At 35.7% G+C, this 27671-nt stretch overlaps 1 protein-coding gene across 2 annotated transcripts; it reads left to right on the top strand.

Moving 5' to 3' along the window:
- The first annotated feature begins 4551 nt into the window (after window positions 1-4551).
- si:dkey-22o12.2 lies at window positions 4552-27645 on the top strand. 2 transcript variants are annotated; one of them, NM_001126467.2, is given in 3 exon segments: window positions 4552-5013; window positions 23343-25583; window positions 25629-27645. In NM_001126467.2, coding segments are annotated over 2 exon segments (810 nt in total). In that variant the 5' UTR covers window positions 4552-4838; the 3' UTR covers window positions 23978-25583; window positions 25629-27645.
- The last annotated feature ends 26 nt before the right edge of the window (window positions 27646-27671 follow it).

The following is a 27671-nucleotide window of genomic DNA, read 5'->3' as shown; positions in this document are numbered from 1 at the left end:
ATGTTGGCAATTTAATGGTAGGTGTGTGTGTGTGTGTCTTTTCTAGAGAGTCAGAGACAATAATATGGGTCTGGGGAGGTGATAAAATCGAAACGAGGTTGTAGTCACATGACATTACCAATCTTTACTAACATTAAGGAGGCTTTGCTCATTGACAAGACAATTTAAACAAATAAATACTGTTAACGCCAATGAAACCTTTGAATGATGAATAACATCCTTGTTGCCCTGGAGACAGTGAGTACTGACATTTCAGCTGAAGGTTGAAATGTAATTAAACCAGAAGAGGTCAAGAGAAAGGTCATAAACAATGCATAGGACCAAACATAAATCCATGCATTAATTCTGCTCTGCAAAGCAAAGCACATGTAAAGCCATTATTTAGATTTATAGATGCATACATGCTGCCATTTTATTGTAGCATGCCATTAAAATTGCACAAATCTAGCGTCTTTATATTTGAACTATTGTATACATACACTACCCTTTTAACTTTTCAGTAATTTACTTTTCAGTGAACTAGAATTTATTTGTAAGGCAATTGTGTTTTCATTTTTTTCTTTAGCAACTACATGTCACTGCTGGGAAAAATAAAAATGCTTTATTTAGAGTCTAAAATATATTATTATGCAATTATATTTTATGTATTTTTACACTGAAGCAGAATCCATTAATTAAACAAGGAGTAAATCATCTTCTTTCCAGTAAACAAGGCTAATTTTATTCTGTTATTGATTTATTCTGCTAATTAAGACTTGCCCATATTGGTCTCCATTGATTATAAATGTTTCATATTTTCAGAACACACATCCTTTACTTAAGTACGCTCATGTTAAATATGACTCTGGTAAAAGATGAAGGACTGATTTTTGAAGGACATTTATTATAAGTAAAAGGAAAAGTCAAAATGTACAGCCTCAAAAGTATCTATTACTACTTTCTATTTTAGTTTAATGCTAATAACTTGACTCCACATTTTATTTATAAATGTATACAAAAAAATAAACATTTCTATATTTTTATAAATAATAAATGTTTTAAATGTACCCATTAATTATACCCAAACATTTTTTTCTTTTGCTAAAATAAGTATTTAAATATCAGAGTTTTGCATTAAACCATCTGCTTAATTCTCTTCAAATAGCAGCTCTCATGCTGCTCCTTTGATTTCAGTACTTGTTTGTTTTGTTTTTCCAAAGCCAGATTTAAATAGCAATGTGTCTCCCTTGTTTACCTGTGATCCAATCAACCATATATATATATATATATATATATATATATATATATATATATATATATATATGAGGCAGTGGCGCAGTAGGTAGTGCTGTCGCCTCACAGCAAGAAGGCCGCTGGATCGAACCTCGACTCAGTTGGTGTTTCTGTGTAGAGTTTGCATGTTCTCCCTGCCTTCGTGTGGGTTTTCTCTGGGTGCTCTGGTTTCCCCCACAGTCCAAAGACACCTGCGGTACAGGTGAATTGGGTAGGCAAAATTGTCCGTAGTGTATGAGTGTGTGTATGAATGTGTGTGTGGATGTTTCCCTTAGATGGGTTGCGGCTGGAAGGGCATCTGCTGTATAAAAACTTGCTGGATAAGTTGGCGGTTCATTCTGCTGTGGCGACGACTAAGCTGACAAGAAAAAATATATATATATATATATATATATATATATATATATATATATATATATAGAGAGAGAGAGAGAGAGAGAGAGAGAGAGAGAGAGAGAAAGAGAGAGAGGAGTTTGCATTTTCTCCCAGTGTTTGCGTGGTCCTCCAGGTGCTCTGGTTTCCCCAAGTCCAAAGATATGTGGTATATGTGAATTGGGTAAGCTAAATTGACCATATTGTATGTGCGTGAATGATTGTGTATGGGTGTTTCCCAGTGATGGGTTGTGACTGGAAGGGCATCCGCTACGTATAATGTGCTGGATAGGTTGATGGTTTATTCTCCTGTGGCGACCCCAGATTAATAAAGGATTAATCAATGAATTAATTATTATTATAATTAGTAATACTGCTACTACCACTAGTTCTACTTTCAAAAGTACTTTCAGTGACATTCTGCACTAGCAAATTCCACAATTTTGTTTACACTTTCTGAATTAATAAAAATCCCATTGCCGCACCATTTAGCTGAGCTAAAAAGTTAGACTGGACTTTTACTCCAAGAATGCACACGACAGCAGTAATTTGGAAAAAAAAAAAAAAAGTTTGTTGCTCAATCAAAATCTTGAGAAAAGTGTTTGCTTGGACAAAGCTACAGTATATACCTACAGGTGCCTGGGCTTTATTCTAAAGGCACACACAAACTGTACTGTTACAGAACACATGAATCCAATTGTTTACTGTACTAAAGGCATAGTCCTCCCTCCCCTTTTTAACTGATGTAAAATCAATTACTCCTTTGATGTCATTACATATGCTTTGTACATTTTATGCCATAAGGAATTTCTACAATCCAACTTCTCCTTTTATCTTTGATAAAAGATTGCCTGCAAGCTACTATAGAGCACATCTTCTATGCATGGCATAATGTGGCCTTGACCGTTTTGTTCCACACCAACCAGTCTACTGAGCAATTCAAAAAGACAGGCATTTCTCTTGAGGTGGTCCAATGTGAAGTCAGTCACTCTGCTGTCAACACTGGCTTTGAAGGATAAAAATGTTATGTGAGCTGCTCTGGAAAACTGCTGACAATACAGTAGCTTTGAAAACGGAACACTTTGAGGACAGATGCCCTCTATGACTGTGACATTCTGTAGGCTCTCTTTGAAAGCTGAATATTTTCATCTCCACAGCCAATATATGGGACTGGAACTCTTCCAAATTACTCATCAAAAGAAAAACTTGTAATATTTTTTCATTCTATACATATATATATATAATCAAAATAAGGCTATCTGTACATTTTTTTACAGCCCAGCTCAGCTCCTAGTTGAGATGTTCATTAATTTATGTAGTATAAATGACAAAGCAGTACATCCCAAATTAGTAGGCTGCACAAATGTTCAATGATTAGCCTAAGCAGTACCAGGATAAATGAACTTTGACAAAAACAGTGCTCAGCATAGATTTGTACACCCCTCACAAATCTATCTTTTAAATTCATATTTTTAACAGGAAGCTTTACAGTATTTGTGCATGTACATTAGATTAGTCATTACTGAAGCCAAATCTAGAGCTTATCTAACAAACGTATGATAACGGTCCAAAAATAAGCACACCCAGATTTTTTATAGAAAAAATGGAATTAAAAAAAAAAAAAGAAAAATCAAGAGAAGCAAAAAAATAAAAAATTTCGTAGGTTATATATATATATATATATATATATATATATATATATTTTTTTTTTTTTTTTTTTTTTTTCGATATTTTCGATATTTTGCTTGAATTTAATTGTATTTTCTTTCAATTTCTGAATTTCAAAACTGAATAGGTCTAACTACTGATGAACCCTAATTATTTTGGCAAAATAAAATGTGTAGTTCTGGTGAAATAAAATAACTGTAATCAATAAAATGTCCGTCATATTAAAGTAAATACATGTGAATTCAGAAAATCTGAAAACTTCAGAAAAACATCAATTGTACTAGCTTTTTAGATTTGATATAGAAAGACATATTTATTTAGATATGATATAGCCAGTCACATCTGTCACTGTAATATAGTTAAATCACAGTGAGTTCATGCATATAGCTTATCATTTTACTATAACATGCTATGTCAGTTAACATCAGATTATTCATTCATTTTCTTTTTGGCTTAGTCCCTTTATTAATTTAGGGTCACCACAGCGTAATGAACTGCCAACGTATCCAGCATATGTTTTAAGCAGCCCTTTGCCCTTCCAGCTGCAACCCATCTCTGAGAAACATCCATACACACTCATACACTATGGACAATTTAGCCTACCCAATTCACCTGTACCGCAAGTCTTTGGACTCAGGGATGCAGGGAGAACATGCAAAATCCACACAGACACGCCAACTGACCCAGCAGAGGCTCGAACCAGCGACCTTCTTGCTGTGAGGCGACAGCACTACCTACTGCGCCACTGCATCACCCACTTCGGATTGTAAATCAACTTTATTTAATGTCTGGAGGAAGGTGGAGGATTTTTTGGGGCTCAGCCTTTTAGCCCCCTTGACCCTAGCAACGCCCCTGAGCTACAGTACATCATCTTACATCCACATTTAGTCTAACCTACTGTCACATAGCCTATGGGGTCAACGTTTTCAAGTCCTTTAAGCTGTTCCGATTTTCTTAAAGTTGATGAAACTAACTGCATTAATGAACAAAGTTCCAAAGTAACACAGAAAGCAGGTTCTGCGAAATAAATACTGTATGCGGATTTTTCACACATGCATTCAGTAAATGCGTGGAAATCAATTCATATAGGAACAGAGAGAGAGAGAGAGAGAGAGAGAGAGAGAGAGAGAGAGAGAGAGAGAGAGAGAGAGAGAGAGAGAGAGAGAGAGAGAGAGAGAGAGAGAGAGAGAGGCGGGGATCGTCGGCGCAAGGCAAAACGGAAAATCCGTCTTCGACAATAAGAATCAAGATCATTCACCGTATCTATCTGTAGCTGAATACAGACGCGTTCGGTGCGCCGATTTCATATCCAAGGGGGAAAACAAAACGATTTTAAAGGCAACTCGGGTGGAAACGAGATGTTTTTGGTTTAAGCGCTTGAAGTGGAACTTGGGTAGCCGAAGTCTTGGGCGTATTTCCACTTTTGTTCGATACGGTCGAATTGAAAACCAACCGACGTTGAGCGCATCAAATCTCCCCCGAGCGCCCGGTGCTGATGAGGGCTTTGTCGGTGTGATCGGTGCGCGATGGCCGCTTCGGGCGGACAGAAGAGTGAGAAGTTAGATGAAGCTCAGGCTTTAGCCAGGAGTTGCGCAGGACGACCGGACTTTCTGCCCTGCGATGGACTATCCATCTGCGCCACACACAGCCACGGGAAATGTTTCAAGCTGCACTGGTGCTGTCATCTGGGTTGGTGCCACTGTAAGTATTCGTACTGTCTTTCTCCAGCACCGTTTAGATGTGGATAGACGAAGTATAGGCTGCTATCAGTTGCACAAAACAGATGATCCACGAAAAGACTTTAAAATATCACCCACAAGGAAAAGAGCTGCGCCCTAACAGTTCATCAGTGGCCAGTAACCCATTAAAGACGTTATGCTAGAAAAATGTAGGTGAATATGATCAATTTTAAGCTTAAAACTATGTTTTTTTCGGTCAAGACTTGTGATGTAATAAAACACAGATTTAGTGCAGAGTCTCGTGGAAATTCTTTTGTTCTTATTTCCATAAGCTATTTTTTAGGCTATTATTATTATTATTATTATTATTATTATTATTATTATTAATATTATTTTTATTAACCTACTTTTTAACCAGATCTAGCCAGATGTAGGCTAATAAAGGCTTAATTAAACCGTCTTTGAGTTTTTTTTTTTTTTTTTTTTTTTTGTAGAGAGCACAATATTCGAAGCTCGACGATACTCTTGCAAATTTAACTTGGCAAAAATAGATTAGAAAATAATTATTTTTTAATATCATATGGTAAAAGTGCAGTAACTAGTAATAGAAAAGTCAAACAGACAAATGTTAATTAATCTGATAACCATGCAAAGTTTATCATCGGCATCTGCGTATGTAGCAATAGCATCCGCTTATCTCATATTCTCAGAAGGATGGAAATCTTTCGTTAGTGTCACTCGTGAAATATTAAACAGTTCTATAAATGATGGATAAACATCTTAGCCTACCACTGGTTGTGAATGTAGTCCCTCCAAGGAAGCTTTATAAAAACAGTTTTAAATCAATCTTTGAAGTGGGCTAAATGGGAATAAACATTGCTGTTATGATTGCCATGACGGAAGACACAAAATGATAAAGATAGGCTAGATACCATCAAATATTATGGTTCAGCGTAGCAGTTAGTATTAAAGTTATTACAGGAATTTCCAAAGATGATCAGATGCACCGGGGGAGGGAGCTATTTCTTAGACTTTATTCGTGCCTTATTTTTTACACACTCATATAACGTAACGTAGCGTATTTTGTACACATTTGTGATTTGAAATGTGCCTTTTAGAAAGCTCTTTGACAACTTTAACAGAAATTTATCAAATAATACTGACATTTAGAGATGCTTGATTTATTTAATTTTTGTTCTTTTTTAAGTACAATGAAGTTTACATTTTATTAAAATTGAAATAAAAAAGTTATAAAAATAAAATTAAAAGTTTATTATTATTATTATTATTATTTATCAGTATAACAACAACAATAATAATAAAAATAATAATAATAATAATTATTATTATTATTATTATTATTATTATTATTATTATTATTATTTTATGGTATACTGACTTTAAACAAGTTATATGTTTTAACAAATCTTAAGTCATGTTTTTCTCTTTGTTTGAACAAATGTTTTTTGTTCAAAAGTTATTATGTAAATATGTAAGTCATCAGCTTTAAAAAGAAAAAGAATAAATGCAGAACTTTACTAGTGAAAACGTCAAAATTTGCAAAAATGATTGAATACAATTACAGGATCTAACACAAAAAGACTTTTAGGTTTTTTTCTTGGTATAATGACCAAGACTGTACTAGTAAAAGGGAATTACCATGATTATAAAGAATGATCATTATAGAGGAGGAAGTCAACAGCAGAACAAAGCTGAGCACTAAGATGTCTTCATGAAGAAGTGATACGATCAGGCCATTTCGGATGTCAGATACAAATGGCAGTCATTGTGAGGCTAACAGATGTCTTATGACTGTGAAGGAGGGAGCAGATTCTTTAGATTCCTGCGATGTCTGATAATCATCTCCAAATGTGTGTGTGTGTGTGTTTAAGAGAGCAAAAGAAAAGTGGAGGGAGGTGGAATCAGTGACACAAGTCATATTCTTCTCTTAGTTTGAACACATTTATTTGTATAAATATACATAAATAAACAAACAAATAAGTGGCATGACCTGGTATAAGTTTCTGACAGTATGACAACCTTGGATAAAAAATACCACAGTTTCACGATATTGTGATTATTGCTCTAAAATAAATTCTTTTCAAATGTCTGGGTAGGAAAAACTTTTTTTTATTCCATTTTGAACACATTTTTTTATTTATTTTAGGAAACATTATATTTTATGATATTTTGGAACAGTAAACATGTCAGGCTAAATAAATAAAATAAATAACTGACTTTGTTCTCTTCATCAAAAACACAGATTTCTTTACAATACATAAAAAACACATTTTAAAAAATTACATATACCTCAGAAACGGTATAACAGAACATTTAGTGGTATTAAAACCTTGACTTTTCCTAACCGTGGTAAACCTTGAAACCGGTTATCGTCCCATGCCTAGTAAGGAGGTTTTTTAACACTGAATGCAGATTCTTTTGGGCAAGTGATTCTAAAATGCGGTCAGTATAGGTTAGTTTCAATATGCCGTTGCATAAATACTGGGCTTCTGCCAAAATACTGTCTGATTCTTAAGTCTCACTTCCTGTTCTAAAATCTGTGAAGCAATGTAGATCAATTTTAAAAGAAAGGTTCTGTGAGAAATCCACTATCAAGAAAAACCACAGTAGAAGAAAAAACATTTGCTATTTATTTGTTTATTAGAGACACATAACCCTTTAAGTAACTTTGGCTTGGAGCTATGAAAAATAAATCCAACAATGTTGCGACTTTTCCTGACTGACAAGTTGAAAAGGAAATTAATCAGGATATGACAGGGTTCACATAGCTCTGTCAGAGGTCAAGCGCTACTGACCTTGTTGCTAAGTTGGGCTTTTTTATCTCAGCTTTTAAAGGTCAGCTCAATTTATTCCAAGCTTTAAGGTCTTAGCTTTGGCTTTGCTTTTTTAAAGTTCAACCTTTCGCTTTCAGAAAAAAAAATTATAGTGGTCAAGTCTTTGAGCTTCTAGACTCGCTCAGTATTAAAATACAAAGTACAATATCAAACCCATCAACCACTTGAAGCTAAATTTATTATGCTTGTTGACCTCCGATTCCAATTAAATTAATGAATTTCAACAGAATCAAGTAGAAGTACAACATTAAACTCACTTAACACTTACAGTATGATAGTAGTTATAGTCATTCATTCATTCATTAATTTTCTTGTCGGCTTAGTCCCTTTATTAATCTGGGGTCGCCACAGCGGAATGAACCACCAACTTATCCAGCAAGTTTTTATGCAGCAGATGCCCTTCCAGCCGCAACCCATCTCTGGGAAACATCCGCACACACATTCACACACACTCATACACTATGGACAATTTAGCCTACCCAATTCACCTGTGCCACATGTCTTTGGACTGTGGGGGAAACCGGAGCACCCGGAGGAAACCCACGCGAAGGCAGGGAGAACATGCAAACTCCACACAGAAACACAGAGGTTCGAAGCAGCGACCCAGTGACCTTCTTGCTGTGAGGCGACAGCACTACCTACTGCGCCACTGCCTCACCCATAGTTATATTCCAGTACTAATAATTAGGTTCCAGAAGTTCAATAGCATCAGGATGCAAAATTGCAGTTACAATTTAAGGAAACAGAATTAAGAATGACTGAGTAAATGAAGTAATTAAGATGCCTTTTCTTTCCACAAAATAATCTAAAGTTATTTCCTGTTAAGCATGTTTTAGGACATGAATGATGACTATGCAAAGAAAAATGTTTTCCGTAGTTGAAAAATCTGCTACAGTACATATAAGGAAATTAATGCAGAATTCTAAATCTGGGATGTTAGCAATCATACTTTAGAACCTTTTGCTGCCATTTATTTTAGGAAATTGTAGGGTTTTAACAATAAAGGAATACAATTATTCAATACATTACAAAGCTGCGTTTACATAGACACACCCACACTACATAACCGTAAAGTTCAGTCATCAGTAATTAAGCCATTATTTGTTCTAATTAAAGGGAGGATGTTTATACTTGCAATTCTAGAAGCATTATGTAAACATGTTGAATATTAATTTGATTCTTCATGCAATGCTGCACAGGCTCTCAGGCGGAACCAGTGTTGTTTAAAATGGAACGACAAGGATCCTCCTGGGAACTTGACTGACACTTGTCCTACTTGTGAGCGGAATTGCATGCGTTTTGTCTCCTTTCATGGCCCAATAAAGTTAATAAGAGTATTGCATACATGTGCGTGGGTAAATTGAATAATAAAATTTACTAGGCCATTTTAGTAAATATTAAAATAAAGCAGGCAACATGTATAGTTGCTAAACCTAGCATTTTTAATGTTTTATAATTTTGTTTATGCACCATATAATGTATAAACAAAAATAAATGTTATGATCATTACTACTTCTGTAAATTGATAGGAGAAAACTTGTGATCTTACCTTTTTACTTGTCATCTTTACAGGTAAGAAAATGGCAGCTGTGTTTTTTTTTTTGGGATTATGCAGAGGCACATAATGATGACGTGATAATTTTTGATTGGCTGATGGAGTTTTTGTCCCTGGGTCATCATAAAAAAGTTGGTCTCAGGACAACTAGCACTTGGCAAATTCAGGACGTGCCTGTGTAATTGATGAATGCTGTACCAACAGATATCCATATCACAAAATAAACTACAGGCAAGGTTATTAGCTCTTGAAGGTGCTTTATTTACTGAAAATGGACAGCTGACTATACAACTTTCCATTTATAACATAACTGCTTATAAAATAAATGAATCCTAAAATAGATAAATATTCTAAACAAACAATATTAATAAAAGAGAAATAAAATGTGTGGCACAGTGACTCAGATCAGATACAAAAGAAGAAACATCTTACACAGATGGTACACATTTATAATACACATATTTTTCCATATGTACATTGATTATAGTGAATTTTAGGAAAAATATTTCATGTAGTAGACACCTTTAAAAAATGGCCGTGCAAAAACTGATCCCAAGATCCCATGATACAGTACAAGAAAACATGGAAACAAGAAGTCACTGTACACTATAAAGCCCAGAGGCAGTTAGAAATGTATTTATACACACTTGCAGGAGTGAATAACTGAATAAAGATAGGCTTTGTCCTTTGAGATAAGCCTTTTAGAGCAGTTCTCTGCAGCCCCTAGAGAATTCTGTTGTTTTTCACTCTCGTTTTTCTCCTTTTCTGTCTTTTATTTGTCTTTGCTGTTTGGATGTGTGTAAACACAGCAGTCGTTGTTCTTGTTTACCTCCCTAAAGGTTAGGAGAAAGGATATGCCGTTCAGGGACTTCAAACTGTAGAGGAAGCCTTTAAGAGTTCAGTAAATCTACTGTGTGTGTGTGTGTGTGTGGTTAGATTTTGAGTTCTTCGGAAATTAAATTTTATTTACGGTTGTTAAAACTGTTATTTGGCAGCCACCAGATGTCTTTCAGAAATGTTTCCTTCCAGAGGCACCAGTGTATTGGTGTTCTGGGTGTAATTCTGTTCTGTACTTGTCAAGCTTTGGTGGAAAAGGAAGTTAGAGAGCTAAGTTTCTCCCAGCAGGCTGTGGGGTAGACCGTAGCAAGTCAGTACTATCATTCGACTTAACCTTGTTTAGTGTCAATAAGATGCCATTTTCCCTAATAGTTGGAGTGTAAGTAGAAACTGTGTTAGCTGACCAATAGGTAATTAATGGGACTTCAGTTTTTACAGTGCACTGAAGATGATTATTAGGGGCCCCAGAACATACAGCTCTCATACTGTAGTGTGAGCAAATTACTATAAGGTCACATGCCAAACAGCACTGTACAATGTAAGATTATCAATTGGGGAACCAGGACTCATATACAGTGTGTATTACCAAGAACCAGGGGGCCCTCAGTGCTTTCATGAAAAATTAAATAATAGAAGCTACAGAACACTAAGTACAGGGTACTGTATGCTGATTTTTTTAAAATCCTCATTGCAAAGGCTGATTTGTACTTCTTATATTTTTTGTAATTTGGCACAGCCTTCATGTGGTCGCATAGCCCTCACCATGGCTGACACCAACACTGATGCGCACCTATAGCTAAAAATATATATAGCTACACATTGCTACGACGTGCAGTGCAAGCCGACCAAGTGATTGGTCGACTTAGTTGCACTGATGAGTATGGGCGGTGCTGGATGGAGGGATTGTTTAAGTGTTGAGTCCCTTGATGGAGCTCCAGATGAAAACTTTACCAAGGCCACTTAATGAGCCTTTAGTAGATTACTAGGGGCCAAGTATTTACAGTGAAGGTGATGGATACTCTACAGTAGAGTCCCCAATGGTATCAGAAAAATTTTTTGATGTAAGATAATTACTAAGGCCCACCAGGATTAACAGAGCAAACAGTGATTGTTGAATACAACAGAAACAATTTAAGCTGAGAATCAAATCATCAGTAGAGAATCATTAAGCAGTAGAGAATCTATGGGTCCTGAGTATTTACAGGAAGGTCATCACTAGGAGCTCTTGGTGTCATTAACACATACTGTACAGTATAAGATAATTACTAAGGGCCTTAGGACCCTCAGCGCATGCATGTACATTGGTTACTAGAGGCCTCAGTCTGTACAGTTCATTGCCTTGGACCCAAAGACCCTCAGCCCACACTGTAAAACATAAAGTTTCACACAATTTATTCATGTTGCCTCAACACAAATTGATCAAAACAAATTTAAATGGATTAAAAATAAAACATTTAAATTATCCCAAAAATTTGTTACAGCTAATGTTAAATACTAGGCTCCCAACAGAATATATTATACAGTACAGGATGAGTACTAGGGCCCTGAGTCTATCCACATACAGTACAAATCCACATACAGTACATGGTGATTACTTGGGACCTTAGGCTTCTCAGAAGACACAAGTTTAAAGTGTTTTAGACTTGTAGGTAATCCACGGTTATTAGATAAAGAAGAGAAGTGATTTTGACAGGAGAATAAATCAAATTTTTGAATTTTATTGTAAATTTTACAAAAGACAGAGAATAAGTATAAGGGCTCGGGCAGATAGAAAAAGTCAGGCAGACTGCAAGTGATTGTTCTACTTGAGGTGAGCCAAGAAGCAAATGTGAATGGCCTTGCCTGTCTATCGAATCCTGATGAATGATTCACACTAAGAGATTTTCAAGGCTTTGATCATCAGTCTTCAGGCAAGCCCACCTTCACACTTCTCAGTGACTGGTCCAATCTGTAATTGCAGGATAGAGATTGTTGGAGTGTAGAATCAACTCCTGTCATCTGTGACTACTTCTCTAATCAGAGTTCACTCTCAAGCTTTTCTCAAAATGTTCATCACATGTAGCTTGAGAGAAACTACAGTTTTCTCAGCACTGGTTTCACTGAAGTTCTTCAGGGTTTATTTTGAAAGTGGAAGAAAACTGACACAAATTATTTTAAAAAGACACTGTATTTTTTTTGTCACCACTATGTCTATTTAGTTTTATATGTTTTTTCTTCTGCTTTTGAGGAACTTTTTTTTTTATTTTTCCATTCCATACAGTTGAGAATTGACTGCAGAATATATTCACCTCCATTCCAAATCTACAGAGCCTTTTACAGGGCATGCTGAAACAAACGCACACAGCAAATTAAGAATTAATTTATTAAAAATAATAAAAATAATTAATTCACCCATGTCAATTGTTTGCATGATACAATAATTTGGTGCCTCATTTTGATTTTGGTTTACAGGAAAAAAAGAAAACGTATCCGAAACCCAAGAATCTGCAGATTCTTAAAAATATGATTTTATTTATTTATTTTTTTTTTTTAATGAAATAAACTAAGTAAAACAGGTCTTAAACAACATGAAGGTTTATGTAAAAAAAATTCTTGGGATAAATAATTGTTTAGCACCACAAACTCTGTAAGTCTGTAAGATCTGTTGGGAAAGAAGAGCATATTAGCTGGTCAGCATTCAGTTTCACTTTTTTTTTAATCTGGGTTATCAACCATAACCAGAAAGATTTCTGTGGTTAAACAAAAACATCATGTTTTTTGATCATCTTCACCAACTGTATTTTGCTGGTGTTCAGAACAAAGCCAGCATAAATCAACAGGATCAGCACAAAACACGAAAATACAAAAACTGTAAAATAAAATAAAATGCTCTAAGAACTCAACTGCAAATAAACTCATTTATTTGCAGTTAATTGGTAGTTGTCAATTATCCAGACTAATCATTAAAAGTGACCAGTTTGCATTATAACTGTCATATTCCAGTTTGTCAATATAAAAATTATTGTAAATATCAAATCATAATTACTCAAATCCGTAACTTAATCGATTCTCATTCCTTTTAGTCTTTAATTTCTGATTTCTGATGCTCAGAATGCAACTGTGTATAACAGGATATGGAAAGTCCTGGTCACATCCGCCTGTAAACCCCAACTGTACAGTACATCAGACTTTGTTTGCACAATATTTGTATGAGCACAAGAGCTCAAAGCCTAAAAATAAGACCAACAATCACAGGATTACTTCTTATCGGCAGACACATTCTGTCTCTCTCAGTCAGCAGAGGTTTTAAAAATCCTGTTATCCCATAAATGGGAAAAGTTTTGGATTTTCCACTGATAAAACCCACCATAATACTCACTGGATCACTCAGATCTTAATTATGCATTTCAAGCAGAGTTTGAATTGCACTCTCACAATAATAACTGGCCATTTTATGACTTTTTTCTCTGTGGTTTTATCAGATACTTGAAGTCAAACACATTGACAGCTTCTTAACTTTTGTTTTTTTCCCACAGAGGTAAACCCATGGATTTCATTGAAGAACATTTGTGTTCAATAGCAATTAGGTAGGCCCACACGGAATTTGTGTACACAGAAAAATGCAGATTTCTATTTATTTACTTGTGTAAATGTGTGTAAAATCATATTTATTCAGTTTTTAAATTTTGTAATAGTATTGCCTAATATGAAAATTTTCATATGATTTATTTACAATAAGGCTTGTAAAGAAATATTTTAGTAAACATATAAAAGACTTTGTTTTTGTTTGTGCTTTGTTTACAAATTAAGTGGATCTAATTGGATTTGTATTGTAAATAATAAATAAAAGTTTAAAAGATCATATTGTTTTAGCTTAAATCTGAAGATCTTTTAGAAAATATAGCATAGAAAAGCAAAAAATGTCCACAGATTTTGTCTGGCCCTGCTTAAAAGTTATGGTAATTTTATCATTGTGAATATATGCTGGGAAGCTAAAATGGAATTATCATGACATGATAATTTAGTGCATGATTTTCATTATCATTATCAGACATCTTTGCCTTTTTGGAATGAATTTCATTTCAGCAGAATAGAGGCTTAAATTTCCTAAGTACACTATTTTGACTTCTGATCACTTTATAAATTGACAACCTTTTCGCTCATCTTTAAAATGTTTACCATTAAACATTAATTTTAAGTGAGCTATATTTAGAATTTATAAAGAAATAAATGCAATTAAATGTATAATAAAAATCACAGACAATTTTATATCTGCAAGCTGTGACTGGTTGTTGTAAAGCCTAAAATGAAACTTTATCCGAATCATTCATTCATTTTCTTTTTGGCTTAGACCCTTTAATTATCCGGGGTCGCCAGAGCAGAATGAACCACCAACTTATCCAGCACTTGTTTTACGCAGTGGATGCCCTTCCAGCTGCAACCCATCTCTGGGAAACATCCATACACACTCATTCACACTCATACACTACAGACAATTTAGCCTACCCAATGCACCTGTACCGCATGTCTTGACTGTGGGGGAAATCCGAGCACCTGGAGAAAACTGAGCGAACACAGGAAGAACATGCAAATTCCACACGGAGATACCAACTGACCCAGCCAAGGCTTGAACAAGCAACCTTCTTGCTGTGAGTCGACAGCACTACCTACTGCGCCACTGCATTACCACTTGATCCGAATCAAAATAAAAAATGTAAGAAATTTCAATCTATGGCCTGACTTTGGTCATTTCTGATATATTTTTCTGGCTAGTGGAATTTTTGAATAGCTTAAATTTGTAGTTTTAAAACACTGGTCATAAGTGTAATAGATATGTCAAAAGGTGATGTATGCTGTTTCATTAGCTTTCATCATTTTATCACTTGTAAATGAAACATGAGGATGGTTAAAACAGACAACGGCAGCTTTAAAGTTTCTTTGGGAGAAACTTGGATGAGTTTTCAGTTAGATGTAAAGCTTCTTTCTTAGCACTTGGCACAGATTGCTAACCCACCTACACTCTCAGAAATAAAGGTGCAAAAGCTGTCACTGGGGGGGTACCTTTTTGAAAGTTACTTCTTAAAGTTTCTAATATATACCTTTGAGGTACCAATATATACCCTTTAAGTACAATTTTGTACCTTTCGAAAAGGTACTATCACAGTGACAGCTTGCGTACCTTAATTTTTGAGAGTGTATGGACTTAGTAAATAGTTTGGGCTTATAGTAAACTGTAACATACTGTATAAGATTACAAGTCTTTAGTGGCACATTATTATCTGTTATCTTACCAATTTACTTTGTAAAGGATGTTATACTTCAAAGATCTAGTAAAAAGGCCTGTCAAATATTTAGCATGTTAGCAGAGTTTTAAAGTTGTGCAAATATGCTGTGTTCATGAATTCATGAGTACTGAACCTCAGCTTATGCCTTAAAAATTACTAACTTGCATAAACATTAAGGTCCCTGGCACAATTACTTCACACGTTAACTATTATATTCTCATTTTTTTATTTTTTACTCTTGGTAATTAGCATTACACACATCAATAGATCTGACATCTTATTAAAATGACTTGGGGATAGGCACACACTTTTTCATTATAAACAATTATTTTAAAGGGTTGGGAATGTTTTTGTTCCCTTATACCCAGGAAAGACTTTGTGTTTTCGAACCCTAATTTAAAAAGACAGACATGACGGTTACAATTACAGAAGCAAGAATGCTTCTCGACAGGATGTTGATGTGATTATTACAGGGGACAGTTTTTTTCATCATGGCTAGGAGATTTTTTGCAGGGCTCAAAGCATCTATCATTTCACATTTCATGTTTAACACTTGACTGCAAATGCTTGTATTTCAGATCCATAGTGATGTGGAGCCAATTGTTATGTAGATGGATCTTTTCGGTTTTCAAATTCTTTAGCTTGGCAGTAGAAAAGGTGAAAGCCTTACTGTCGCTAAAATTGTCAATGACTGTACTGAATGGCAGGATTAGGGGTATTTACTGTTGTTCTGTGGTTAACTGGGGCAAGGTTTTTCCATTCTTTTATGAAATGTCAGTGAGGTAGGCCTGCTTTCTGTTCATTTTCCATCAGAAGCAGATAAGAATTCAGCCTACCACAGCTAACATGACAAATCTGCCCATGTAGGAAGATTATGTGGATCCTCTACATCATAGGTTTTAATAGAAATGCATGTCTTCTTATATTTAGAGGAATCTGATTCATTCCAATTCCCTGGAGAATATTTTAGATTTATCGAATGCCCTATTTCATTTTTGACACGTCTTTATTGAATAAAACAACAGAGACTTGACAGAAAGCAGAGTGAGGAGGAGAGAGACAGGGAAAGGAATTGAAAAGTACCACAAGGCAGGACTCAGTTCTGGTTGCCCGAAGCACAACAGCACCATGTGTCAGAGCACAAACCACAGGGCTATTGGCTCCAAGAACACACTATTTAGTATATACTGTATATAGCAAGTATTCCTCACACATCCTGAAAGTTAGGCCCAGATATTTTGATCACCCCCTGGTGGGTGGCTGCAGTGAAGAATTATAAACCTTGTCCTCTCCATGTAAATTAATAGGCTGTGATAATGAATGAATAATCCAGAGTCACTGCTATGTTTTATTGCATCAGTGCATTACCCCATCTGTGTCTGTTGGGATATTTTAAATCTTGCTTTTGCTGTGCTTGTCTAGTTGTGGAATGTCTGATAAGTGATGAACTGTAAGCTGGTGATTGTTTTCATTTTTCGGCGTCTGTCGGTGCAGTGTGAATTGGGCTTAAGTTAGCATTTTATTTCTGCTGATGCATCTTCATGTTTGTTTTTATAATGTATGTGTTATTAGCAAGGTTAATTGATGCTATACAAATGGGGTGTCATGTGATCGTTGTGTGCTTGTGATTAGATCCATCTTTTTCAGCCTTTGCCATGTAACCAGTCGAATTAATCAGTACAAACTGAGAACTGCATTCTGCATACAAGCTCATTGGAAATAAGTGCTTCAGCCTACATTTTTGTGAAACTGTAAAAGCATACTTCAACATACTTTTGACTGCAGTTTCAGGGTAAACATTAATGGTACAAAGTAGTATGAAGCCTAGAACTTTTGTTCCTTTTCTTATTAATGATATTTACAGGGACAAAGCTTTTCACAAAACCAAACAAATTACACAAACAATTAAATAGTATATCTATAATTTGTAATCAAAAACATGTGCCTCATCTATGCCTCACCTCTCCATTTGGACAACATTTCTGGTGTGGTCAATTTGCTCAGTAGCTCACCTTGTACAGTGTTGTACATGTGTTGTAGAGAGTTTGAGTTCAGTAAAACACAGTTCCACCAAGAATTAAAATGTATGTAATATTAAAAAATATGTAAAAAGAAGGTAAACCTATGTGGTTTTAGATAGATTCATATCCAGCTTAGGGTGAAGAACTCATAATAAACTCATGAAATGAATGCGGTGGTAAAATCTGTCCTGTCTGACCAGATATTTGCTGGACTGATTAAGTTGGGAAATACTTCAGAAGACAATTGACCCTTCGTTAAGCCACACCCAAAAACCGCCACCCACCAACTGTAGCTACGCACAGGAGCTCTGTCAAGCTTTCGAGCGAAGGAAACAGACCAAAGCGTTGTGCATATGGATTGTGCAAATCTGATACCCAGTATCCTAAAAGTTTGGACAGGGTGGTGGAAGTTTTTCCCTTTTCAAAACCTAAAACCCAAGAGGAGAAATGCCAGCATAGATACAGCTCTGTGAGGGGCGTTAAAGGAGCGGAGTGACAATAACTCACACACCTTTTACCCTAAACAGATCTAAACGGTGTTTCCTACAAAAATACAAAGCGGGTTAGGTTTTTTTCTTCTTTTTTTTTTCAATCGATACTATGAGCACTGCTCCGCTAAAGCCTTCGCCATAGTAGTCAAACTAATAGCAATCATATTTCCATCTGTGGGGCGAGGCAGTGGCGCAGTAGGTAGTGCTGTCGCCTCATAGCAAGAAGATCGCTGGGTCGCTGGTTCGAACCTCGGCTTAGTTGGCGTTTCTGTGTGGAGTTTGCATGTTCTCCCTGCCTTTGCGTGGGTTTCCTCCAGCTGCTCTGGTTTCCCCCACAGTCCAAAGACATGTGGTACAGGTGAATTGGCAAGGCTAAATTGTCCGTAGTGTATGAATGTGTGTGTGGATATTTCCCAGAGATGGGTTGCGGCTGGAAGGTCATCAAAACTTGCTGGATAAGTTGGTGGTTCATTCCGCTGTGGTGACCCCCTTTAATAAAGGGACTACACCGACAAGAAAATGAAAAGAAATGAAATTTCCATCTGTTTCAAGCTACGAATGTTTGAAATTACATGTCAACAGAACAAAAAAGAGATATGATCACAATCTGAGCATTTGCGATCAATATACTACATCTGCAGCTGTTTTTTAGTAATTTATAAGCCTCAATGTCCATGTCAGAGCTACAGTTCACTGATGTTTTCGGCAGTCTCTTGGAGATTTAGTCATTGGTGACATTGTTATAGCGGGTTGGTGTCTGCTTTTATGTTTGGTATCGGATTAATATTTGCTGGTAAGGAAAATCTATTTGTTCACTTCTGCTATTTAAACTTTAATTTTCATTTCAATTTATTTATTTATTCCACTAGAAATAGAATTGGCATAAAGAGCACACAAACATGCGTACACAGTGATAGGTGTACATTGTTATGGGTCAATGATGCTAATATTTAACACAATCCATTAATTTCGCCTTTCTGGCTGTTCTATGCGTGTTTCCTTGTCGGTTAGTAACGCTATATTTTATTGCACAACAATTAATTCATCAGGCTTTTTGACTAAAAAGAGATATTACGGTTCAATTTATTATTATTATTAGATTGTTTAAAATTTCACCTCTCCTGCTGTGCATAAACTGAGCTGTTGAATGTTCAGCGTATGAGGCGGCTAGGCTAAGCTAGCTTGAATTTGGATTATTTTCCAATCGGTTGCGTATTATGTCGTGAATATACCCCTGTAATGCATACTGCAGTCCTTTTTTTTGTCTGGCTTTCTCGAATATTTCACCTGTTCACTAAAAATGACTGATTATATCACTGGCAATGTCTGACACCTGCACATACACATTGTAATAGACGTTGCAGGCATGACAACTTAACAGGCGTAGCAACAGTATCTAAGGAGGGCGGGACTTAGTGAAGGGTCAATTGGACACAGCATTATATTGTATCAAGAGAATGATATTGTGTAACACATAAGCCAGATACATAATTTGACAGGATTACACCTGATTGCATCTTGTAGAAACAGCCATAAATGAGATCTTGTTCCCTTCTAGTACACATGAATTTTTTCATGTATTATATATATATGTGTGTGTGTGTGTGTGTGTGTGTGTGTGTGTGTGTGTGTGTGTGTGTGTGTGTGTGTGTGTGTGTGTGTGTGTGTGTGTGTGTGTGTGTGTGTGTTTGTGCGTGTGTGCGTGCGTGTGTGTGCGTGTGTGTGATTCAAATGTTTAGAAACAAAATTTAAAAGTTGTTAAATTTCATTAGTGATTCCAAATATGAAATGTAATCCTAAGCTTGGGTTTGGAGTGTATGATTCAAAAAAGATAGAAATTTGCACTTGCATGCCCAAGAGGCTGTTCAAAGATATCTGCTAGGTGAAATGGCTTGCCTTTAATGGGACTTTGAAAGCACCCTTTAGTGGATTTGTCACTGGAAATGTGCAACAAAACTTACCCAGAGGAATGTATTTTATGCTTTACAAAAATGATGACTGAAGCATGTATTTTTAATGAGCCTGGCCTCATATATAATTTAACCTGCCTAAATCTAAAACAGCATTGAAAGACCAAATGATGGAGCATAGTCAAGGACGAACATAATGAGAAACTGATGATTATCTGATCTTCAGACTCTCATTGCCTTACAAACACATTATACGCTGGGTTTAATGAAAAGAGACAGGAAGACAGAAAGATGTTTTTCAGAAAAGTAGTCTTTTTTATAGCCTATTTTTATAGGAGCAACTTAAGCAAAATAATTTTATAGCAACTTAAGTATAATCAGGTTATTTTATACATTTTTTTGTTTATATCCACCTCAGCCTTTTTTTAGTGTTGTTATGACAGCAATTGAATGGTTGGAAAATGTTTGACCTGTCAGAACATATGATCAGCCCTTGTCAGGGTATTGTACAGTTGAATCTGAGATACAAATCGACTGGCCACTGAAACTGTGTGAAAACAGACTAGGTTCAGTTGTGTGTGATTTAAAGGATATATTAAAGAAGACACAGAAACAATTGAGTGATATTTTATCAACATTTTTGTGAGATACAGAGCTGATTAGAATCTTTTTCGGAATTGTTCTTCTACGTCTGATATTCACATATTCCAACCTTTTGATTTAGTGGGTAATTCATATTAATTTGAACAAACTCATTCACATATTTAAGCACGATTTGCACATCCTCCAATAAGGGCTAGGTTTAGGAGTTTGGGAAAAGTGTCCTTTTAAAAATAGAATGTTTTAATATGAATAAAATTGTGTAATTTTGTATTCATTAGCCACTTTAGTGACAATTTGTAAAATAGCTACGTTTCTTTGTTAGATTGATTTGGATATTCACACCCCATTTGTTGGTGAAAATAGCTAATGTTGTTTGCCAGCTGCAATTTACATTTACTCATTTAGCAGACGCTTTTGTCCAAAGTGTCATTTAAGGAAAAAGAAGAAAAGGGCTGTGAAGGGTTGATTTCACACATTTAATGTGAGCTGTCAATTCACAGCTTAACAGTCTGACCATGTAGTATAGGGAAATAAATTGTGAACTTAGCCATTACATGGCATGCAATTTTCTCTCTATTTTATTTTATTTTTTTATGCAAGGTAATCATATCATCAGAAACTTATACTGGCCCATACCTCATTGTAGTATGCAAATGTCTCAGAAGTCTTTCTGAAATCAGTTTTACAAGGTGCCTTTGTGCACAAACACTGCCTCTAGAGTCACTGCCTGTTAGGGCAGTGAGGCAACAAGTCAGCTGACTGCTTTTGGACGCCGCGTAGGTCTGTTCCAAGGCATTCCTCTCATTTATACTTTCTTGTTCAAGGTGTTTGATGTACACTTTAGTAAGCCAGTCGTTTATTGCTTACTTGTATTTACCACCTGACAGTCACAGATACCTGACAATGCAAGCTTCATGCTTTTCAATATTAAAGTACTTCCATTTCATATTTATGTTGCTTTACAATTACTCATATTGCATGTAAGTTCATCTTACCATGCAGCAGGTAAAGATTTGACGACTTTGTTGAAGTCTGGGAAAAAATCACAACTGAGCAACACATGTGACTGAATTCTCTGTAAAAGAGCAGGGTGTCTGCGGGGTCTTAAAAAGTCTTAAAATGTCTTAAATTTCAAAAACTAAATTTAAGCCCTAAAAGTATTAAATTAACTGAAATATGCTGTTGTGGGTCTTAAATACTTTTAAACAGGTCTTAATTTTCACTGATTGTCCATGTAAAGCTATAGTCAATCAGTACAACCAACAAATCAATCTAAGAAACACGTTTAACAAAACTAACATTTATTAACTGTTTAGCAATATGGTTTAATTGTCTTCCTTACATCCTTACAATAACATTTGTTTAAAAGTTCTCCATGTTTTTATGGATAAATTTGTTGTGCATAAATTTAGTTAATTATAGCTTTTAAAACTTGTCTCTTTTTAAAAGTAAATATTATGCTAATAAAAATATATATGTATATAAATATGTATAGTTTGCTTGTTTTGACACATTAATTAAAATATGTGGCTAATAAATAACTGAGTTTTAATTATAATGGTGTAAGTTAGAAAAAAATCCTATGGTTATTACTGAAAATTGTTAGTGTTTTGCCACATGAAAGTCTGACATTTCATTCATAATGGTCTTAAAAAGGTCTTAAAAAGTCTTTAAATTGACGTGATGAAGCTTGCAGAAACCCTGAAGAGGCATCTTGAAGCTGAAGCTTGTCAATGCAATTTTTCATGTCAACAGCTCCTTTAGAAATAGATTTTCCTTTAAAAATTATGATTTGTGCAATATTTATTGCACCTACTCTACACAAAACATATTTATGCATCATCAAACATACATCATGCATATATTTATGTATTTATTTTATTTAGTTGGAAATTTTTTATGTACTTGAAGTGCATAACCTGCATTTTTCTAGGAATTTCAAGTATCAGACTCTAACTTGGAATCAGCAGATACACAGCATTTCATGGCTTAGATTATAAGACACTGAAATCTCTATAAATTGATATGTGAGAAATAAGCCTGTGATGTTACAGAAAACATATTTTGCTTTGCTTTGTATTAGATATGAGACACCAGACAGATTTGTATCATATCTAAATAAGAGCAGAGATTTGATTTAGATGGAAATAGCTATTACTGCATCCTGACAGCCAGCTGGGCCTTAGAATGTTCCAGAGTGAAGAATCCATTCCATCACTATAGGGAATTCTGCCTTTGTGATACTGGCTATCCATCTGTAACTCTGGGGGAAATGGAGTGAAATTGGATTCAGATAAAAAATAAAATAAAAAACCCTGCAAACTTTTTTACAGAATGACTCCACAAGAAGTTTGCTTGCATATTTGCTCTTATATCTGATGATTAAAGGTCATTTTCAGATAATCTGTGATTTGTATACATGAAATGCATGTATACAACTATTCAACTAGAAGTCAAGTTATTATTTATTTTTCCTAAAACTTGAGTATTGAATAAAACTTGAATAACAAGACATTTGTCAGGTAGTGTATATAGAAATATTCTCTCTATGCTCTGGCTTGTAAAATAATCCCTTTCTGTCTGTCATAGAAAAAGTTTTCAACAAGAACTTATTATTGCTCAACCTCACTTTCCCTAATTATCTGGCATCTATTTTTAGTAGTTTTCTCACATTCAGTCAATGATATCATTGTCCTGGGCATATTATTTGTCATGTAGCAGCTGTTGTATTAAATACATTTGAATGGAAATTGCGAAGGTTATTCATTGCTTATAAATCAAAATGTTTCTTCTTTTATTTTCCCCATCTTTGCAGGTAAATACGTCTACCAACCTATGACCAGCGTATGCCAACTTCCCAGCACAGCGGTTCCAGTCGCTCCCTCAGGTCATACGCACACTATGAACTTGTCCATCTCGCTGGCTGAACGTTTTCTCAGGACAGCTCCCAAGTTCCAGGCTCCACCCTGCCCTGAGTCTCCCAAGTTCTGTGTCATCTCTGACCTCTTTGTGGATGATTACATGGTCAAGCGTATCAATGGTAAAATGTGTTACGTGCAAAGGCCTCCCCCGCCTACACCAAATCCCACACACCAACCTCAAACGGCGGCACCTCAGCCTGTGCCCCAACGTTCCAAAAACAGTCATCAAGTGGGCCCAACTGTTAAACAAGGCCAAGCAAAGGAGAAGATCTCAGCCCCTAAAATGGACCACTGCTCCTCTCCCTCCAGCTCAGAGGACTCTGGAATCAATGCATTGGGTTTGCACTACATGGAATCATGCGACGAGGACTCTTGTGTAGATGACGATGACGAGGAAGAAGAGGACGATGAGCTGAGTACTGATGGAAACTCCAGCCCAGGTAGCTTCTGGGACCAGGACGAGTGCACTTTACTATCACCATCTAAATCAATCGTTGAGATCATTGAGAAGATTGAGACTACAGTTTGATGCACCTGTCAGTCAATAGCACAAATGGAATTCCTCAGTCACAGAAACACTTCCCTTCACCATCCTGTCTGCAGGTGCATGAGTTCAATGAGCCAGTGCAAGCACACACTCCTTGTTATGGCAATGCAATTCGAGGTTGTCCCAGAAAAACCCTCGAGAGATGAGTCACAAGGACTTCTCTCCTGTACTTACTACAGCTCTCATTTTCCCTATAGTCCCTTACGCATGGTGAGGCTAATGTAGGTTACACGCATTTAAGTGCGCTGACATACACATATCGTGAGAACTATGACCAAACGGGACACAAAACTTGATAGAATATTTCATGGCTGAACAGATATATCAAAGTCAAGCTCAAAAAACTGAGGGTACCCAGGATATGTCTCTCCCCAGAGGGCTCTGTCCATTGCATATAATCGGAAGAAGAAATGGCTGATGCAATATAGAGAGATCTAGACCAAGACAGTCTGTGTGTGTTAGGAGGATGTAGAGAGCAACAAAGATAGGAGAAAAAAATTGAAGTAGGGAGGCTTTCAACATCCTGTTAGAAGGATTAGTCAGAACAGTGGCTAAATCATGCATGAGCTCAGAGGATGGTAATGAAACCTTGCGATGAAACGAGATTGAAGCTCTGTGCTAGAGGGAATGCCCCTTCACTCACACTCTCTCACACACACAAATTCCTCAGAGGCGCAGCCAAGGGTGCATTACCAGACGTTTCTTGTCTGGCACCAGTCTATTTGGGGAGAACCAATTCTCCCATCCTCATCGTTCTTTGTGGCTTCCTTAAGAGTGGAATACAACTTTTTGACAATCAGTTATAGAAAAAATAGTTTATCTTAGGTTTAGAATAACAGTTAAGAGAAAAAGGTAAAATTGTCTTTCGTTTTCCAGGAACATCACAGCAAAAGCGCCTATCCTACTTTGAAGGGTCTGTTGTTACTTTGACAAAAGCCAGAAAATGCTCAAGGGCCATTCAAACAAACTGTGTACTTGTCTCCATCTAAATTAGTTTTCTAATGTTAGTTTGCGACTATGTTCCTGTAGGCACACCAATAGAACACACATTTTGGATGTCTTTATCTATCCATCGATTTCTGTTCTTGGGCTGTTTCTCAATATGCGTGTTCAATGTGTTCTCATCCAACATAGGCATGGGCCTGTTAATGTTTCTGGTGGTATGATAACCTTGGATAAAAATATCAGTTTCAGAGTATTGTGATTACTGCTCTAGAATATATAAAATATTTTAAATGTCTGGGAAAAAACAAAAACTTTTTTAAACAGTATATTTTATTTTTATTTCTTACATAAACCTTAGGTACCCTGCAGGCGCAGGACGTCATTATGACGTTATACTGACGGTTTACCCTAATGCACCCCAATGTCATGAGGATGATGGATTTTGTTCGGAAATGAAAATCGGGTTGACGTCAGAACCCAACGTCAGGCATACGTCAATGTCCAACGTCCAACCTAAAATCAACCAAATGTATAATCATGTTACACCTTGACGTTGTGTGGACCTTACCACAATGACATCTATCAGATGTTGGATTTTGGTCACTTTCCAATACAACCTAAAATCAACCAAATACAAACTTAATTTGATGTTTTTATTGCACGTTAAAATGGAGAATTTTGGTCACCCGATGTCATGATCTAAAACTAACCTAATATTAAGGTCTTATGATGTTGTGCCTGCTGGGAATGCTATAACAGATAATTTTGGCTGTTTTAAAACCTTGACTTTACCAACCCACGTTATACCTTGAAAAATTATCATCGCATGCATAATCCACCGTCACCATCAATCTCCAAAGTTGGATGCATTAAAGAATCCAGATGAAATTGAAGATGCATCGAAGAGTTATTGCAGCTATATAAAAGAAGAGGAAAGCTCCAAATTTTATATTCAATATTATTTAAAGTTTAGATATATAACTTGTTTATCTCAGGAGCTTCTTTAAATGAGATGAAGTAAACTTTCAGATGAAAATTTAAATAAAGGCATAAACACATGGAAAGGTGTTTATTTACTGCTTTTTGCAAAGTAACTTTGTAATGGTTTTGTACATGTTATATATTAAAAACAAAAACAAATAGAACAGATCAGTGTATGAATGTTTAATCATTTTCAGTGAAAACGTAAAGCTCATGTAACCATCAGGAAGACTGCAGCATCCCATTCCTCACAGCATGTGTATTTATGATCTTTTTTCTTCCAAGGTAACTCAACAAGACCTGTCTTCACGAGAACGCGAGTCCAATCACAGTGTTCATGGTATTGAGAAACAGCCTTGTAGTCTTGAATACCACGCAGATTAATTAAATCAGCTGTATTTAATTAGTTTAATAATATTTGGTATTGATGTGTATCCAATGCATTGTTGGGAAACATTGTTATAAACAGATTTATTTTGACCCTTGCAGCACATCTTGCTGGTTTTGAACATTTTAGGCCACAAATTCCCTATTCATTCTACATCAGGTGATGACTGTTTTAAACACAGAGCTTATAAGAATTAGGCAGGATCGAAACAATTACATTTGGACAAGTGTTTTGAGTGTTTACACTAGTACATCATAATGCAGTAGTAATTAACATTTTTGCAGTTTGAAATTGCATTCTAGCTATATGTTTTATGAGCTGATGCATATCTAGAGAAGCAAACCCATTAAACTGGTGTTACTACAGAAATGCTATAAACCATCCAGGTCAGTTCTGTTGCCCTTGTCTAGTTGTATTTAATGCAAGAGTGCACTGTGCATGAAGGGCCCCTTAGTGTCATTGAAAATACATCTTTGAGATCTTCACTGGATGCAACAGTTTCAGTTTTTTTTAAAGGTTCAAGAATATTTGCCCCATTTGACTTGATGCAGCATCTACAGTACTTATTTTATCCAAATTAATTTTATTCTATTATGTCTATGAATGGTAGCTCGAAATAACCAAGCACAGTTACAGACTGCCCTTGAATGAGAAAAAGACCTGTGTGTCAAGAAGTACTACTTTTTCCTGGTTTATCAAGCACATGAAACTCCTCAAGTGTGTTTTTTAAATCTTTGTTTAGGTGTCAGCCATGTTGGATTCTTAGCATCCACATGGTGAGGTGGAATACAGACCTAAATGAAATATCAAAATTGCACAATATTCATACATCAATGTTTTGCTTCATTTTTGTAAAATGATTACAACTTTGTTAACCAAAAATAAAAGTTATGACAGAGAATTAGCTAATTAAAGGTCTATGAGCTGAGACTGCCAAGAATGTACTGACTGGATGAAAACCAAGTGAACCGATTTGATAATCCAACTCAGTTTATTTCAAGTAATGGCTCAAAGTTATTACACTGGCTTAAGGGTTGCCAAACCCATTTAATATATAAGCACATATGTAACTTCACTGCCTGGATAAAAATATAAATTTTTGAATTATGCAGACGGAAACTCTGATAATCACTGAAGGGCCATGATTGATTAGAGAATGAATGAAGGAGTGTGACTATCCTGTCCCTGCAGGGACTGATACTGTAGCTAAAAATGTATAATGTATTATACAAAGGTTTATCAGATATTAAAATATACCCCTTTTCTCTTTTTTTTCTTATATCAATTACTGTAACTCACCTCTTATTTTTTTCTTATAAAGAACTATACAAAATAATGAATGCCTCAGTCTTTTATTTTGAA

The sequence above is a fragment of the Danio rerio genome, chromosome 1 (genome assembly GCF_052040795.2).
Source record: "Danio rerio strain M-AB ecotype USA chromosome 1, GRCz13ab, whole genome shotgun sequence".
Classification (NCBI taxonomy): Eukaryota; Metazoa; Chordata; class Actinopteri; order Cypriniformes; family Danionidae; genus Danio; species Danio rerio.
This window is presented reverse-complemented; position numbering and strand designations above follow the sequence as displayed.